Source organism: Mastigoproctus giganteus, chromosome 6 (assembly GCF_048544385.1).
Source record: "Mastigoproctus giganteus isolate SK-2022 chromosome 6, ASM4854438v1, whole genome shotgun sequence".
NCBI classification, from domain to species: domain Eukaryota; kingdom Metazoa; phylum Arthropoda; class Arachnida; order Uropygi; family Thelyphonidae; genus Mastigoproctus; species Mastigoproctus giganteus.
This window is the reverse complement of record NC_143580.1, coordinates 231,283,066-231,297,667: the sequence shown is the minus strand read 5'-3', so window position 1 is coordinate 231,297,667 and position 14,602 is coordinate 231,283,066. Positions and strand designations below refer to the sequence as shown.

The following is a 14,602-nucleotide window of genomic DNA, read 5'->3' as shown; positions in this document are numbered from 1 at the left end:
TGTAGAATAGATGTGCGGAAATTTTCCTTTAGCCAGCAGGTGGTTAATTGCTGGAACAGACTTCCAGCTGTCATTGTACAAGTTGATAGCTTAAATAAATTTAAGGAGGAACTGGGCAAACATTTAGAGGGAATGGTTGTGTACAATTTTTATTTTTTTTTTTTGACTGATGCTACATAAGCTCATACACTTGCTTTTTTGTATCACATACCTCTATTATTATTACTTTCAGTGTACTGAAGTCTTTTAAACATAGTGATTAGCTATGTTGCAAATGTACTAGCTCAACAAGTAGATAAGTAGAAATTCATTACTAAGTATGATCAACAGTTGAACCACTGGTTTGAAGAAAGGAATAAGTGACAAAAAATTTTGAAAATTTTGTCAGAAATGTGAACTGGTATTTTCAGACATTGACTAATGCGTCAGTTCTGAGAGAGAAATGAAAACCATAATCCTTATGAAGTTACATGCTCGAGTGGTACTTGTCAGTTTGAAGAAGGGGATGACTCCTGGACTTTTCCCTTCTTCAAACCTTTTTTGTTCACCAGTAGATTGCAGCACGTGTACTTTGCCATTTTCTTGTCAAGTGAGAACCAATTTCTGCTGAGGCATCACAACAGCAGTATTGTTTACATATCAATAAGACTGTTTGTTTTCCATTCTCTGAGACATGGCTAGCAGTAATAGTGGTGAAAATTGAAATGCCACGCAAGAGGAAAGAAAGGGAGTTCAAAACCATGTATGAACAAGGGTTCCAAAAATGATATCTTCATGGAGAAGAGTGTGTGAATACTATGACAACAGAGTGTCACAGTACACAGAGGTGAAGTGTTTGTGTAAACAGAAGTGCACACAGAACTTTGCCTTGAAAAAAAAAAAAAAAAAAAGTCTTACAAACTTATACAGTGGACAGCCAAAAAACGAGCAAGTCTCATTTCTTATAGAATTGATACAGTGCTCAAATATAGCTTGAAAACATTTTAATGAAGTAACACCAAACAGCAGGATAGTACTTACACTTACTTTGTAATGAACGATACAGAAAGAGAGAGAGAGAGAGAGAGAGAGAGAGAGAGAGAGAGAGAGAGAGAGAGAGAGAGAGAGAGAGTAAAAGTGTGTAAGGAGGTTTTCTCAATTCTGTTCTCAGTAAAAAAATAAGGCTCTTTTTTGGTTAAATTCTCTGATTACTGTAGAAAAGTTGCCTATGGACTTGAATGATAAGCATCAGAACCGTGTAAAAGCCCTACCAAGTGAAGTAGTTAATACTATTGATGAACATATTTGAGAATTTCTGCTTAAGGAGTTGCACTATAGCAGTAAAGTGATAAATATTTGAGTGCCGACCTTAATGTGAAAACAATGCATAAACTCTTTTGCATTAAATACCCTGATCTTGCAAATACCATCAAGTACAATTTTTGCCATAAATACTATAATGAAAATCATGGCTATAAGTTTGGAATGCCTCAGGTGGATGTTTGCTTGACTTGCAAGGAGCTCGAAACCAAAATCAAATTGCTGCATTTAAACGACAGTGCTAAACATGTAGCAATTTCAGAAAATATTATACACGTGCCACACCAAAAAATTTTACAATAAAAAAACAGCAGGAAGTGTTGGCATTGTGTAAAGAAAAAGATGAAGTGGGGGCGATTGTTTTTGATTCTGCTGAGTTCTACACATACCATGAAGGAGTGACAAAAAGGGGATGAGGTTTGTAGTGTCCTGTAGATGAACATTTAGAAGATGGATCCAGATATAAAAGAATTACATATTTTCAGTGATGCCTGTTGAGGGCAGAACAGAAACAATACATTGTTCAGATCATTACTTTTAGTAATGATCACTCTTATAGTACACGAATATTAAGATAGTTTATTCAGTTAATAACTAAATTCCTATACATTAAGGCAATTTCGGGAACCTTAGCTGGTACCCATCATCAGACCATATATTGGCTGTTGGTGGGGATGAGAACAAATTGATATCACGCATTTGTGGGTTAAATTAAAAACTTCATATATAATTGTTACTTATTCTTTGTTATACATTTATTAATTTATAATACAGGTAAGAATTATCTATACAAGTGGGGAAAAAATTTTTTTACAATTAAAGTTGCAATTAAACATATAATTAAGGTTAAACAGAATTATAATATGGAGTCTTTCCTGTTGTCAGTTCCCTGCTAGCCGAGCATCTCGATCCCTTGCATTCTGGCAAGAGGTGCTGTCAACAGGTATTTATACAAGATTATTTCAATCAGTCATCCAATAGTAGTGTCAGGTAGGTTGTTCTGGATCCAGTGATTCTTGTTGGATTATATCCTCAATGGGGATGGCCTAACCTCATTCTCAGATCTATGGGAGTTGTTTGGGGGGGGTGGAGTAATTGACTGTTGTTCTGTTTTTTGGAGAATTTTCCCGTTTTTTTGAGATCTTCTACTGTCTTTTTAAATAAGTTGAAGTATTGTAGATTAAACTCATTTCCTTGATTTCTATTAACAGATGTGCCTTTGCACAATTTTATGTAGAATACTTCCTTGAATTTTCTCCTATTGTATCGTTGGTTGGTGAAAAGAACTCCAGTATTGTTGAATCGCATCATTTTTATGTTCCTTAATTCTGGAATTCAATCTTCTATAAGACAATCTTATGTAACTGCCTCCATACCCTTGGTCTATTTGATAAATAGGGCCTCTGGGGTTGTTGGATTGATGTTTTAGAATGAGTTTTATGGAGGCTGACCCTTAAAGAAAGTGCTGATTCTATATTTTCTTGCTTCTTTTCCTATTTTTTCACTAATGCCAGGTATGTGTGGTATGCAGATTGTTGGTTTCTTGATATTGCTAGGTTGTTTTGAAGGGCTTAGGACTGTCAGCTATTATTTTCTTTATGATGTGTAGAGGGAATTTGTTGTTTAAGGCTAAATTGGTTATATCCTCTAGTTCTTGTTGGAGGTCTTGTGGATTGGTGTGCTCTTAGGATAAAGGATTTTAGTACTCAAATTTGTGTTGAATGGGGATGACAAGGTTTGTAATTAAGAGTGATTCCTGTATCCTGTAGGCTTCTTGTGCACTTTCATCTGTAACTCTGTAGGTTTTCTGTTGATAAGGATATCCTGAAAAGGTAGTATGCTGTTGCTTTTCATTTTGATTTTTAACTATATAATTCAGACACAGCATGGGTTTGGTAAGGGGAAGTCTTGTCTGACCAGTTTGATAGGATACTTCAATGAGGTCACAAAGGAACTGGGTGCAAAAAATAATTTTGATATATACTTGGATTTCAGGAAAGCTTTTGATACTGTTGCATATGGAAGGCTACTGCACAAATTGGAGTAGTATAGCATTAAAGGCAAGTTGGTGCTGTGGATAAAGGGATGGTTGAGTGAGAGAAGACAGACAGTGGTAATCAATGTACACTGCTCTTCGTGGACTAATGTGATTAGCAGAGTCCCCAAGGGATCGGTGTTAGCCCATTGTTGTTTTCTATATGTGTCGCTGATATTGATGAAGGTATGTCAGGCTTAATGTCCAAGTTTTCAGACAACACAAAGGTTGGCATTGTTGTTAATGACAGTATGCTGCTGCAACTGGATCTAGAAAAGTTGGGCAGATGGGCTGAGAGGTGGTAACTGAAGTTTAACATTGACAAATGCAAAGTACTGCATATGGGTAGCAGTAACCACAGAGTAACCTACCAACTGTGTCAGGGTAGTGGAGAATGAAAAAGACCTGGGGGTAATTGTGAAGTCAGATATAAAGTTTTCTGAGCAGTGCAGGCAGGCTGCCAGAGCAGCTCATGGAGTCTTGTCAATGATATACAGGAATTTTGCTAGCAGGGATAAGGAGGTGATTATCCCTTTATATAAGGCAATGGTCAAGCTGCATCTTGAGTAGTGCATACAGGTCTAGAGGCTTCATTTTAAGAAGGATGTAGAACTGCTGGAGTGAGTACAGAGAAGGGCAACAAGATTGGTGAGGGGAAGAAAGGCTTAAGTTCTGCAAATTGCGGCATCTGGAGACTAGCACCTGCGAAGTGAGTCGATTGAGCTGTATAAGACTGAATGGTTTGAGAAAGCTCGATGCTGATGGAATTCTTCTTCTTGCTCAGATTGTGCACCTGAGGGGGCATAAATTCAAATTGAGGAAAGACAGTTGTAGAATAGATGTGCAGAAATTTGCCTTTAGCCAGCCAGCAAGTGGTTGATTGCTGGAATAAACTTCCATCTCTCATTGTGGAAGTTGATTGCTTAAATAAATTCAAGGAAGAACTGGACTAACTTTTCGAGCAGATGGGTGAAATGAGAAGCCTTTTTTTTTTCTTTTGCTGATGCTGTATAAGCTCGCTTTCTTGTGTCATATGCCTCTACTAATGCTAACTTTATATCTTCTAGTGGAAGTTGTTTACGGAATCAAAAAATTTATGAAGTTCTTCTGTTCCGTGGTTCCAGAATTTTTGTTTGATGGGTTGTTTTTCAAAGAATTTGTTTTCTGGGTGAGTCATAAATATTTCTGCTATGAGTAGAGAGAGAGGGAATTTCCCATGCTTAAGCATATGAGTTGAGTGTAGAACAAACTGTTGAAGAAGTATGGTTTGCCTATTAATTCTTAGACTGGTAACAGTCTTGGGTTTCCCAGGAAGATGTGGCTATCCAGGTTTTCTAGAAGCCTTGCTTTTGCTTCTTCTAGTAGTATCATTGTGAACATTGAGCGCTTCCTTGGACTCAGGGGAGAAGTACCCATGGACTGGAGATGTGCAAATGTGACCCCAATTCTTGTTTCATTATTGTTTTCTGTATTTATAAATGATATTAATGATGGTATATCAAGCTTAATGCCCAAGTCTGCAGATGATACGAAGGTTGGCAGGGTTGTCAAGGACACTACTGACACTATGCTACTGCAACAGGATCTGGAAAGGTTGAGCAGCTGGGCTGAGAGGTGGCAAATGAAGTTTAACATTGACAAATATAAAGTACTACATATGGGAAACAGCAACCCCAGAGCAACGTATCAACTCTGTGGTACTACACTGACAGTGGTAGAGAACGAAAGGGACCTGGGGGTGGTTGTGCAAAGGAGGATCAAAGGGCGGATCAAAGGAGGATCAAAGTGCAAAGGAGGATCAAAGGGCGACACAAGTAATTATAGACCTGTTAGTGTAACTTCTGTTCCTGGAAAATTAATGGAGGCACTGGTTAAAGAAGCACTGCAGGATCATCTAGACAAGACTTCAGTTATAGCTCAGACACAGCATGGTTTTGTTAAGGGGAAGTCTTGCCTGACCAATTTGATTGGATACTATGATGCAGTCACAAAAGAACTGGATGCAGGGAATAACTTTGATATTATATACTTGGATCTTAGAAAGGCTTTTGATACTGTTGCACATGGAAGACTGCTGCACAAATTGGAGCAGTGTGGCATTGGAGGCAAATTGCTACTATGGATAAAGGGGTGGTTGAGGGGGAGAAGACAGAGAGTGGTAATCAATGGACACTGCTCATCGTGGACTAATGTTATTAGTGGAGTCCCTCAGGGTTCAGTATTGGGTCCATTATTGTTTTCTGTATTTATAAATGATATTGATGATGGTATATCAAGCTTAATGCCCAAGTTTGCAGATGATACGAAGGTTGGCAGGGTTGTCAAGGACACTACTGACACTATGCTACTGCAACAGGATCTGGAAAGGTTGAGCAGCTGGGCTGAGAGGTGGCAAATGAAGTTTAACATTGACAAATATAAAGTACTACATATGGGAAACAGCAACCCCAGAGCAACGTATCAACTGTGTGGTACTACACTGACAGTGGTAGAGAACGAAAGGGACCTGGGGGTGGTTGTGCAGGCAGATATGAAGTTTTCTGAGCAGTGCAGACGGGCTGCAGGAGTAGCTCATGGTGTATTGTCGATGATATATAGGATTTTTCTAGCAGGGATAAGGAGGTGATTATTCCCTTGTATAAGGCAATGGTCAGACCGCACCTTGAGTACTGTATACAGTTCTGGAGGCCTCATTTCAAGAAGGATGTAGAGATGCTGGAACGAGTACAGAGAAGGACAACAAGATTAGTAAATGGAACAAAAGCGCGCTCTTACGAAGAAAGGCTTAAGATTTGCAAATTACAGTGTCTGGAGACTAGGCACCGGCGAGGTGATCTGATAGAGGTGTATAAAGCCTTGAATGGTTTGAGCATGCTCAATGCTAATGGGATTCTTCCTCTTGCTCAGAATAATCACCTGAGAGGGCATAAATTCAAATTGAGGAAAGACAGATGTAGGATAGACGTGAGGAAATTTGCCTTTAGCCAGCGGGTGGTTGGTTGCTGGAATAGACTTCCATCCCTTGTCGTGGAAGTTGATAGCCTAAATAAGTTTAAGGCTCAGCTGGAAAGGTATTTCGAACGAACAGAGGGGTGAAGTGGAAGTGTTTTTTTTTTTTTTTTTTTTTTTATTTTATTATTATTATTATTATTATTTTTTGGCTGATGCTGCATAAGCTTGCTTTCTTGCATCAAATGCCTCTACTAATGCTAATGCTAAAACATTGAGTCTACATCAAACAATACCAAGATGTCATTTTCGTTGATTTCCACATATTTCAATCTGGTAATTAGGTCCTGGTTGTTTTTTAAGGATTGGTGGGTCTTTGGTATTATTTGTGAGAGGAATTGTACTAGCCATTTTGAGATCTGCACAGGGTGAAGTCTGCCACTAATAATCAGCTTGGCTGGGAAACCTGGTGATTTGTAGATTTTTATGCTTGCAACGAGGTATCTTGCTTCTGTGCTGTTGGGGTTCAGATTTTTATGAAGGTCTTCGTCTATATACTTGAGGTCGAGCATCAGTTTTAGTTTTTAATTTGCTTTCTTTTCTAACTGGTTAGTGGAGTCAGTTTTCAATCCTTTGTAAGTGTTGGGGTCTTTCAGTAGGTCTTGAACTTTATCAATATAGCTCTTCATGTGAATCTTCTAAATCCATAATGACTGTGCCATTTCCTTTATCAGCCTTCAATATGTGGATGGTTTTTCTTCAGGTCTAATAATGCGCTTCTCTCGATGGTTGTTAAATTGTTGACTTTCTAGATCGTAGGTATAGCTTAGCTTAATTGTTCACTTTCTTGTAGATCTTATAGTCTGTGTTCTGGAGTAACTGTATGGCCATGACAGAGTCTGACTTGGTAATCCTTAACATTACTCAGACTGTCGTGGAAGTGGGCAAGGAAGTTGAATGTGGGAATTTGGCTCACAGTGGGTTTGAAATTTAAACCTTTGTTTAGTACATTTTAACTTCTGCAGTAGTGATGATTTTAGTGCTTAAGTGAATGGTATGACTGGGATGTTAACCCTTTAACAGTCAATATATGGTCTGATTATTGGTACCGGCACGGTTCCGAAATGTCACCTTAATGTTTAGGAATTTAGTTATTATAATTCTATGAAAAATCACACCACATAACGTTCTTTCCAAACTATAGTGGTCAGATTCTTCCTTACTTTGGTGTTGATAGGTCGTTTCAAGAAAATCGATCATTTTTCCTATACATGGTTATTCGTTTCTGCAATATGATCAAAACTTTAGAAACAGCCAAATGAAAAATCAGAAGGAAGGAGAGAATTTACACCCCAGATGAGTACATTGAGATGATAACTATTGCCAAAAACAAAAGGATTTCCAGTAACAAGGATAATGTTGGAAGATGTACTTGATTTCACAAACTGCTAACCCAATCAGTGCCTTCAAAAAAAAAATCACAAAATCAATAGATAAAGCTGTGAATTTTTCATTTCAAAGTATAGATATCAATGGATTGGTAAAGCAGTTTCCTGCTTATGAAACCAGGGATGAATCCTGAGTTACCTACAACAAAATCATAAAATCAAAAAGTACCTTTAATGTGAAAAAAAAATGCAAGACGTAGGAAAAATTACTGCATATATTCTAGATGACAAAAAAGCATTTTATAAAAATATTCTGACTTGACCAACTACAGAAACTGAAAGAGAAGCTGAAGAAAACTGAAAGGGTCTTGATGAAGATTTTTTTTTTCGTTTGATCGCTCATTAGTGCATTAAAATAAAGTTTTGCACTCTATTTTGTTCACCTACCTTTTATATGGTTTGTTCTAATGGAAGTTCAATAGTTTGAAGAAAGGAATAAATCCACTAACTTTTAATCATGGTAACTGGTTAAACAATGTATAAAAAAATTTCTAATAGCTGTATGTTATTGAAAGTGGAGAGATGTAAATCATGTATCTGAGACAAAAATCAATAAAACTGAAAATAAAGTTGAATTTTTGTCCCCCTTCCCCCCCAAAAAAAAAAAATCAGCTTATTGGAACTGTTCCCTTGAAACTGCTTGTTCAATAAATGATTGCTGGTAGAAAAGCTGATAACACCTTTTTGAAAGTACTTGGGAAGTTTTGAAGTAATAATATTAACAATAATATAATATAATATTATAATATATTAATAATAGTAATAACTGGTTAAACAACGTATAAAAAAATTTCCAATAGCTGTATGTTATTGAAAGTGGAGAGTTCTAAATCATATATCTGAAACAAAAATCAATAAAACTGAAAATAAAAAAGTTAAAATTTTTTTTTTTTTTATTAATAAAAGTTCTTCTTTGAGAGGCAGTTCTGACAGTCTACAGTGAAACATCCTATATATTTATGTTTATATGTCAGTACAGAAGTAATGCATTGCATATTTCTTCTCCTCCCGAGAAATATAAATCCATTTACAATGATTTTAATAGGGGCATGCATATAAGACAAACATCAAGGCTATTTCTCCAGATAAGCCTTGTCAACTGCAACTCACTTTGCTCTATTGAACGAGGCATTGTATGTGTGCATACAATTAAGTGTGTGTGTGCGCGCGCACACACACACACACACACACACACACACATTACCCTTCCATTAATATCTGGACACCCTCTGTGGTGTTTGGGTAGGTCACATCCTACCCAAGCACCATATGTGAGACACAACTGTATATATGCTTGTAGGCCTTCAAGGAGACAGTTGTGTGATTGTGAATGCAAGATGCTGTAACTAATGGAGTAAACAGACTTCCAGTGCAGAATGATAACAGGGTGCCATATAAGCAATTGGTCTGTACATGACATTTCAACAGCACTGGAGGACATCACCAATTGTTGATCCTTAGGTCGGCAATTGGTGATGTGATCTGCAAATGGAAGCAGACTGGTGCTGAAACTGTAGTGAAATGTCCAGGAAAACTGCAAAGCTGACAGAACGTGACAGGAGAGCCCTGCAAAGAATCGTCCACTCAAAACACAGATTGTTGTATGAGCACACAGGCCCTCGGTGAGACATTTGGGACACACGTCAGCACCAGTAGTGTACAGGATACTGTTTGATATGGGATACCATGGTTGTGCAGCTGTCCACAAGCCACTGATCACCCCAGCTAATCCCATACACAGTGTACCTTTGGTCTGCCATTCTTAGATTGAAGATCATTGGGTAGCTATGGTTTGGAATGATGTCATAGTACATGGTCTGGCAGTCTACCGTGCCTGGGTGTGGCTGATGCTCGAAGATACCTGCTGGACTGTATCATCCTGACGGTGAAGTTTGGTGGAGGCAGCATGATAGTCTGGGATTGTTTTTCGTAGTTTGGCCTTGGAGCATTGACTGTTTTGCACAAAACCATGAATGCTGGGGTTTATCTAAATGTCCTGGACAACAGTAAATTACTTACATTGTGACAGCACATTGTGGAAGGCACTTGTATCAGCACAACAATGCTCCCTGTCGTACTTCTCAAGCTGTGACAGACTGATTTCAGTTCATGAGTATCGAAAAGTTGGACTGGCCAGCCCAGAGCCCTGACCTCAATCCTATAAAACAGTGCTACTCAACATGTGGTCTGCGAACTGGCACCAATCTGCGATGAATTGGAAATTGGTTGCGGTCATTACTAGTCCCATGATGATTCTTCCGTTACCAGTCCACGACAGATTGAAAATAAAGGAAACTGGACCTTAACCACAGATAGTTTGAGAAGCACTGCTATAGAGGATCTCTGCATTGAATTGGGCTCTCTGGTGCATATGAGGAGAGACTGTCCAAAAAAAAAGAGCTGACCTAATCACCACTTTGAAGGCAGAGTGGTGAAAATATCAGATGACATTTACAAAAAAGTGACAGAAAGTTTCCTTGGGGACTAGAGGCTATCATAAAGGCGAAAGGTTTCAGCACATGTTAATAGTTTTTCTGTAAATAAAGATTATTTGTAGATATGCAGGTGTCCAGATATTAATGATACAGCAGTTTGTTTATTTTACATGCATATTAATATATACAGGGTGTCTCAAAAATATTGATACAAACGTTTAGGGGAGGTAGGTAACATCTAAAGGAATGTGAATCGCATAGGAACCCATAACCGGAAACGTCACGGGAAAGTAGTAGCAGAGGCACAAGACAGTAATTTCTGCACATCTATCCTACATCTGTCTTTCCTCAATTTGAATTTATGCCCTCTCAGGTGATTATTCTGAGCAAGAGGCAGTATCCCATCAGCATTGAGCATGCTCAAACCATTCAAGGCTTTGTACACCTCTATTAGATCACCTCGCCAGTGCCTAGTCTCCAGACACTGTAATTTGCAAAACTTAAGCCTTTCTTCATAAGAGCAACCCTTCGTTCCATTCACTAACCTTGTTGCCCTCCTCTGTACTCGTTCCAGCAGCTCTACATCCTTCTTGAAATGAGGCCTCCAGACCTGTATACAGTACTCAAGGTGCGGCCTGACCATTGCCTTATACAAGGGAATAATCACCTCCCTATCCCTGCTAGAAAAATTCCTGTATATCATTGATAAGACACCATGAGCTACTCTTGCAGCCCGTCTGCACTGCTCAGAGAACTTCATATCTGCCTGCACAATTACCCCCAGGTCTTTTTCATTCTCTACCACTGTCAGTGTAGTACCACAGAGTTGATACGTTGCTCTGGGGTTGCTGTTTCCCATATGTAGTACTTTACATTTGTCAATGTTAATTCATGACATCATTTCATGATGTCATGAATGATGATGATGTTACAATCTGTATTACAAAATGATGTTACAATCTGTTGTAACATCATTAAATGATGTTGCAACAGATGCTTGACGGTTCCACCACGAGATGCGATACATGCGTGACACCGACGCAGCATGGATTGACGGACACGGTCGAACACACCTGGAGTTTCTTTGACAGTAGCAGCAGCACAGACGAGATCCATTTCCGTCTCCGCAGGCGATTCATACACGATAGATTTGAGGGCCCCCCCCCCCCCAGAAATAAATCAAGGCTCGATAAATCAGGTGAGCGTGGGGCCAGGCAACGGGTCCTCCTCGGCCAATCCATCGACGCCCAAAACGCCTGTTCAAATGGTCACGAACACACCTTCCATAATGGGCAGGCGCCCCGTCATGTTGAAACCAAATGTTGCGTTTCACATTTGATGAACATCGTCAAGTAACCCTGCTAGAACTTGTTCAAGAAAGATCCGATCTTTAGCAGAGTTCATGCGGGATGGTAACAGGTATGGACCGACTAAGCAGTCACCGACCATACCTGCCCACACATTTATTGCGGAGCGATGTTGTGCCGCATGGGGGCGCACACCGTGTGGGTTGTCGTGAGCTCACACATGAGCATTGTGCTGATTGAATAAGTCTTCTCGAGTGAAATAAGCCTTATCCGTGACCAAAACATAGGCTGGAAAATTCAAGTTTTGAACGCTTTCTTGGAGAAACCACTGCACAAAAGCCACACGTGCAGGATGATCTTGGGGAAGCAGTAACTGAACCCTTTGGAGGTGAAAGGGGTGTAAGGAATCGTCGTGCCAGACACGCTGTACACTGCAACGAGACACTCCTAAGGCAGAGGCAATGGCACGTGTGCTGGTAGTAGGATTATTCTGGACGGCATTCAACACGCTTTCTTCCATGGTGAGAGTTCGCGTCGAACGTGGTCTGCCTGCACTACTCCCGTTACCTCTAAATGACCCATAATCACCCAAATTTTGATGCACACGCTCAAACAAATGGTGGTCTGGTACATTTCTGTCTGGGAAGCGTTCTCCGTAAATTCGTTGAGCGGCTCGTCCATTGCCCTCTGCTAATCCATACACTAGCTGCATGTCTGCCAGCCCACAGTTCGTATATCGATGCATGCTCTTCGTGCGGCGACTACCGTGCCATCTACCAACTTACGGTGACATTTCCAGTTATGGGTTCCTATGCGATTCACATTCCTTTAGATGTTACCTACCTCCCCTAAACATTTGTACCAATATTTTTGAGACCTGTATAAAAATATATTTATACAGGGTGTTGGAAAGTCATACCTGTTTCAAAGGTATGACTTTCCAACACTTGACTCTCAAAATAATGGTGCAATGAGATCGGATGTATACATACTGCGCAGATGTCTTGCAGTGTCGAAAAAGAAAACGGCAAGTCACGTGATCTGTACTGATATCAAGGATTATACTGTTGTTTCACATTTATTTTAAATTAAAAATCCCTCACTATGGTTCCTAAAGTTAATAAACCTTATACAGAAAAGAAGAGAACAAAAAATTATCAGTTTTAGCAACCTTCCACTACACTCCACATCATGTATAGCACCAGTCTCACAAAATTTGTCTATTAATGCTTGCACAGCATGCTGATGTAATACTGACATATTTGAAAATTTCTTAGAAAAGTTTTCTCGGACGCTTTACGTATACTTGCCACGCTCATTAAACACATACTCAATCAAAAAAAAATACTCTTCCAATGATAAAACTATCATTAACACTCTCCACAATCGACTGCCACCATAGCTATCTCACAGCCAACTGACCTTGACACACAGCAGTAGGTGCACAGGGTCTCATATCACACCATACAATTGTGCATGGTGAGTCATGACTCATATCATTTTACACATTGCTGTCATACAAGTGTATAGTGACTTTCTGAACACCCTATATAAATACAATTATGCATGTGTGCACATATTTTTATTATTTTTTAAATAAAAACAGAATTGTATGAATGTCTTCATTTGTTCACTTAACTTTATGAATAGGAAACACCTGACTTCATCTCTGAAACTTATTTTAAATAAAGAGGCCAATTATATGTTCGTTGATACTAATGCTTACTATTTCAATCCGTTATGATCATATCATTAATTTAAATTGATTTTGATGAGTTACAAATTACACTTGTAAAATATTTTCTCTTCTGGATTTTTAGCTTTTTTATTTTCAGGAATGTATTATTTCCATATGGTTGTGCTTCTTTCATATATCATATCTATAATCAATATTTCTTTAAGTAGTTTAGTATTAAATTATTTTCATTTTTGTAATGAGTTTTAAAAATAGTCAAATTTAGTCATTTTTGTGTTTCAGAGAAAGAAAAAAGGAGAAAGAAAGAGATGAATTATGGAAAAAGTTGTCACAAATAGAACTAAACCATAAATCTAAGTTGAATTCTCCTTGTTCAAGTAACCAAGCTTGTGGCGATGGTTCTTTAAATGCCACACAGTCTTCTAAGGGAACAGGAAGTAACTTTGCAAGAGGACATGCTTTGAGTAAATCTAACTGAGAAATGATTCTGGAAGATCATTAGTAGCAATGAGGCCCTTGCATTCGACTTGATGCAACAGGAGTATATCCACACCTGTCTGTGGGAATGCCATTGTCTCCTGATATCAAGTCTTAACGCTGGTTGAAGCTGAGTGAACAGCATATGGACCCCTTTATAATAAATGTTGATTCCCTTGGACAAAGCAATTAGAATATGAATTACCATATTTGATGTCCCATATCTGCATGCGTTAAAAGCCATTTATTTCAGTAATTAATCACACATGAATACATAGAAAATCTGTTGCTAGCGCAAGCCTCTGTCGTTCATCTGGGCCATATTCACTTCGGAAGTAGTGTCCAGAATTGTAGTTATTCCCTTCCCTTCCCTTTTATTTTTTTTTATTTTTTTTTTAGCATGCCAACATTTGGCTCCAATAGGAATACAGTGGATTTTGTTTATAGCTATATCTTCCTCATCTGAAAGGGAACCTGGGAAGGAATGAAGTAATAATGTTATATGGGTGCAGAGGTCATAAAAGACTTGTAACTATGTAATGTGGTGCTCTTAGTCAACCAACAGGGTAATTGGGTTGCCCTCTGCAAGATGTACAAAATGCATAGCTTGCTGCTATGTGCTTGCTCATTCAGAGAATGAGTGGAACAAGTTCTGGAATGTCTTTTGATAAACTCTTAAATTAACTACTGATTAGACTAATAAAATGCCAGGGTGTGAATTTTACTCTGCAGTTTTTTTTTTTTTTTTTTTTTTTCTCCTGCCAATCTGTTGTAACCAGACCAGTAGTAGTTTTTCTGTGTCCTTGTGCAGTAGTGCCTCAGCAGGAGGTCTGTCTGTGTTAATTGTTGTGGTGAAGAACTGTAGTGTAAATAAAGAGGGGGTAATGTCACCTGGTAGTGTGCCTCATATTTGACATTGTACATAGCAGAAATGGGGTTTAAACAAGACATTGTTT

At 38.6% G+C, this 14,602-nt stretch overlaps 1 protein-coding gene across 1 annotated transcript in view; it reads left to right on the top strand.

The window, feature by feature from the left end:
* Positions 1-14,389, top strand: part of LOC150085076 (serine/threonine-protein phosphatase 2A 56 kDa regulatory subunit epsilon isoform-like) — a 199,613-nt gene extending 185,224 nt beyond the window's left edge. Inside the window, exon 12 of the mRNA XM_090376775.1 lies at positions 13,452-14,389. Coding sequence (XP_090232901.1) covers positions 13,452-13,647 — 196 coding nt within the window. The 3' untranslated portion in view covers positions 13,648-14,389. The remainder of the gene's footprint in view (positions 1-13,451) is intronic.
* The last annotated feature ends 213 nt before the right edge of the window (positions 14,390-14,602 follow it).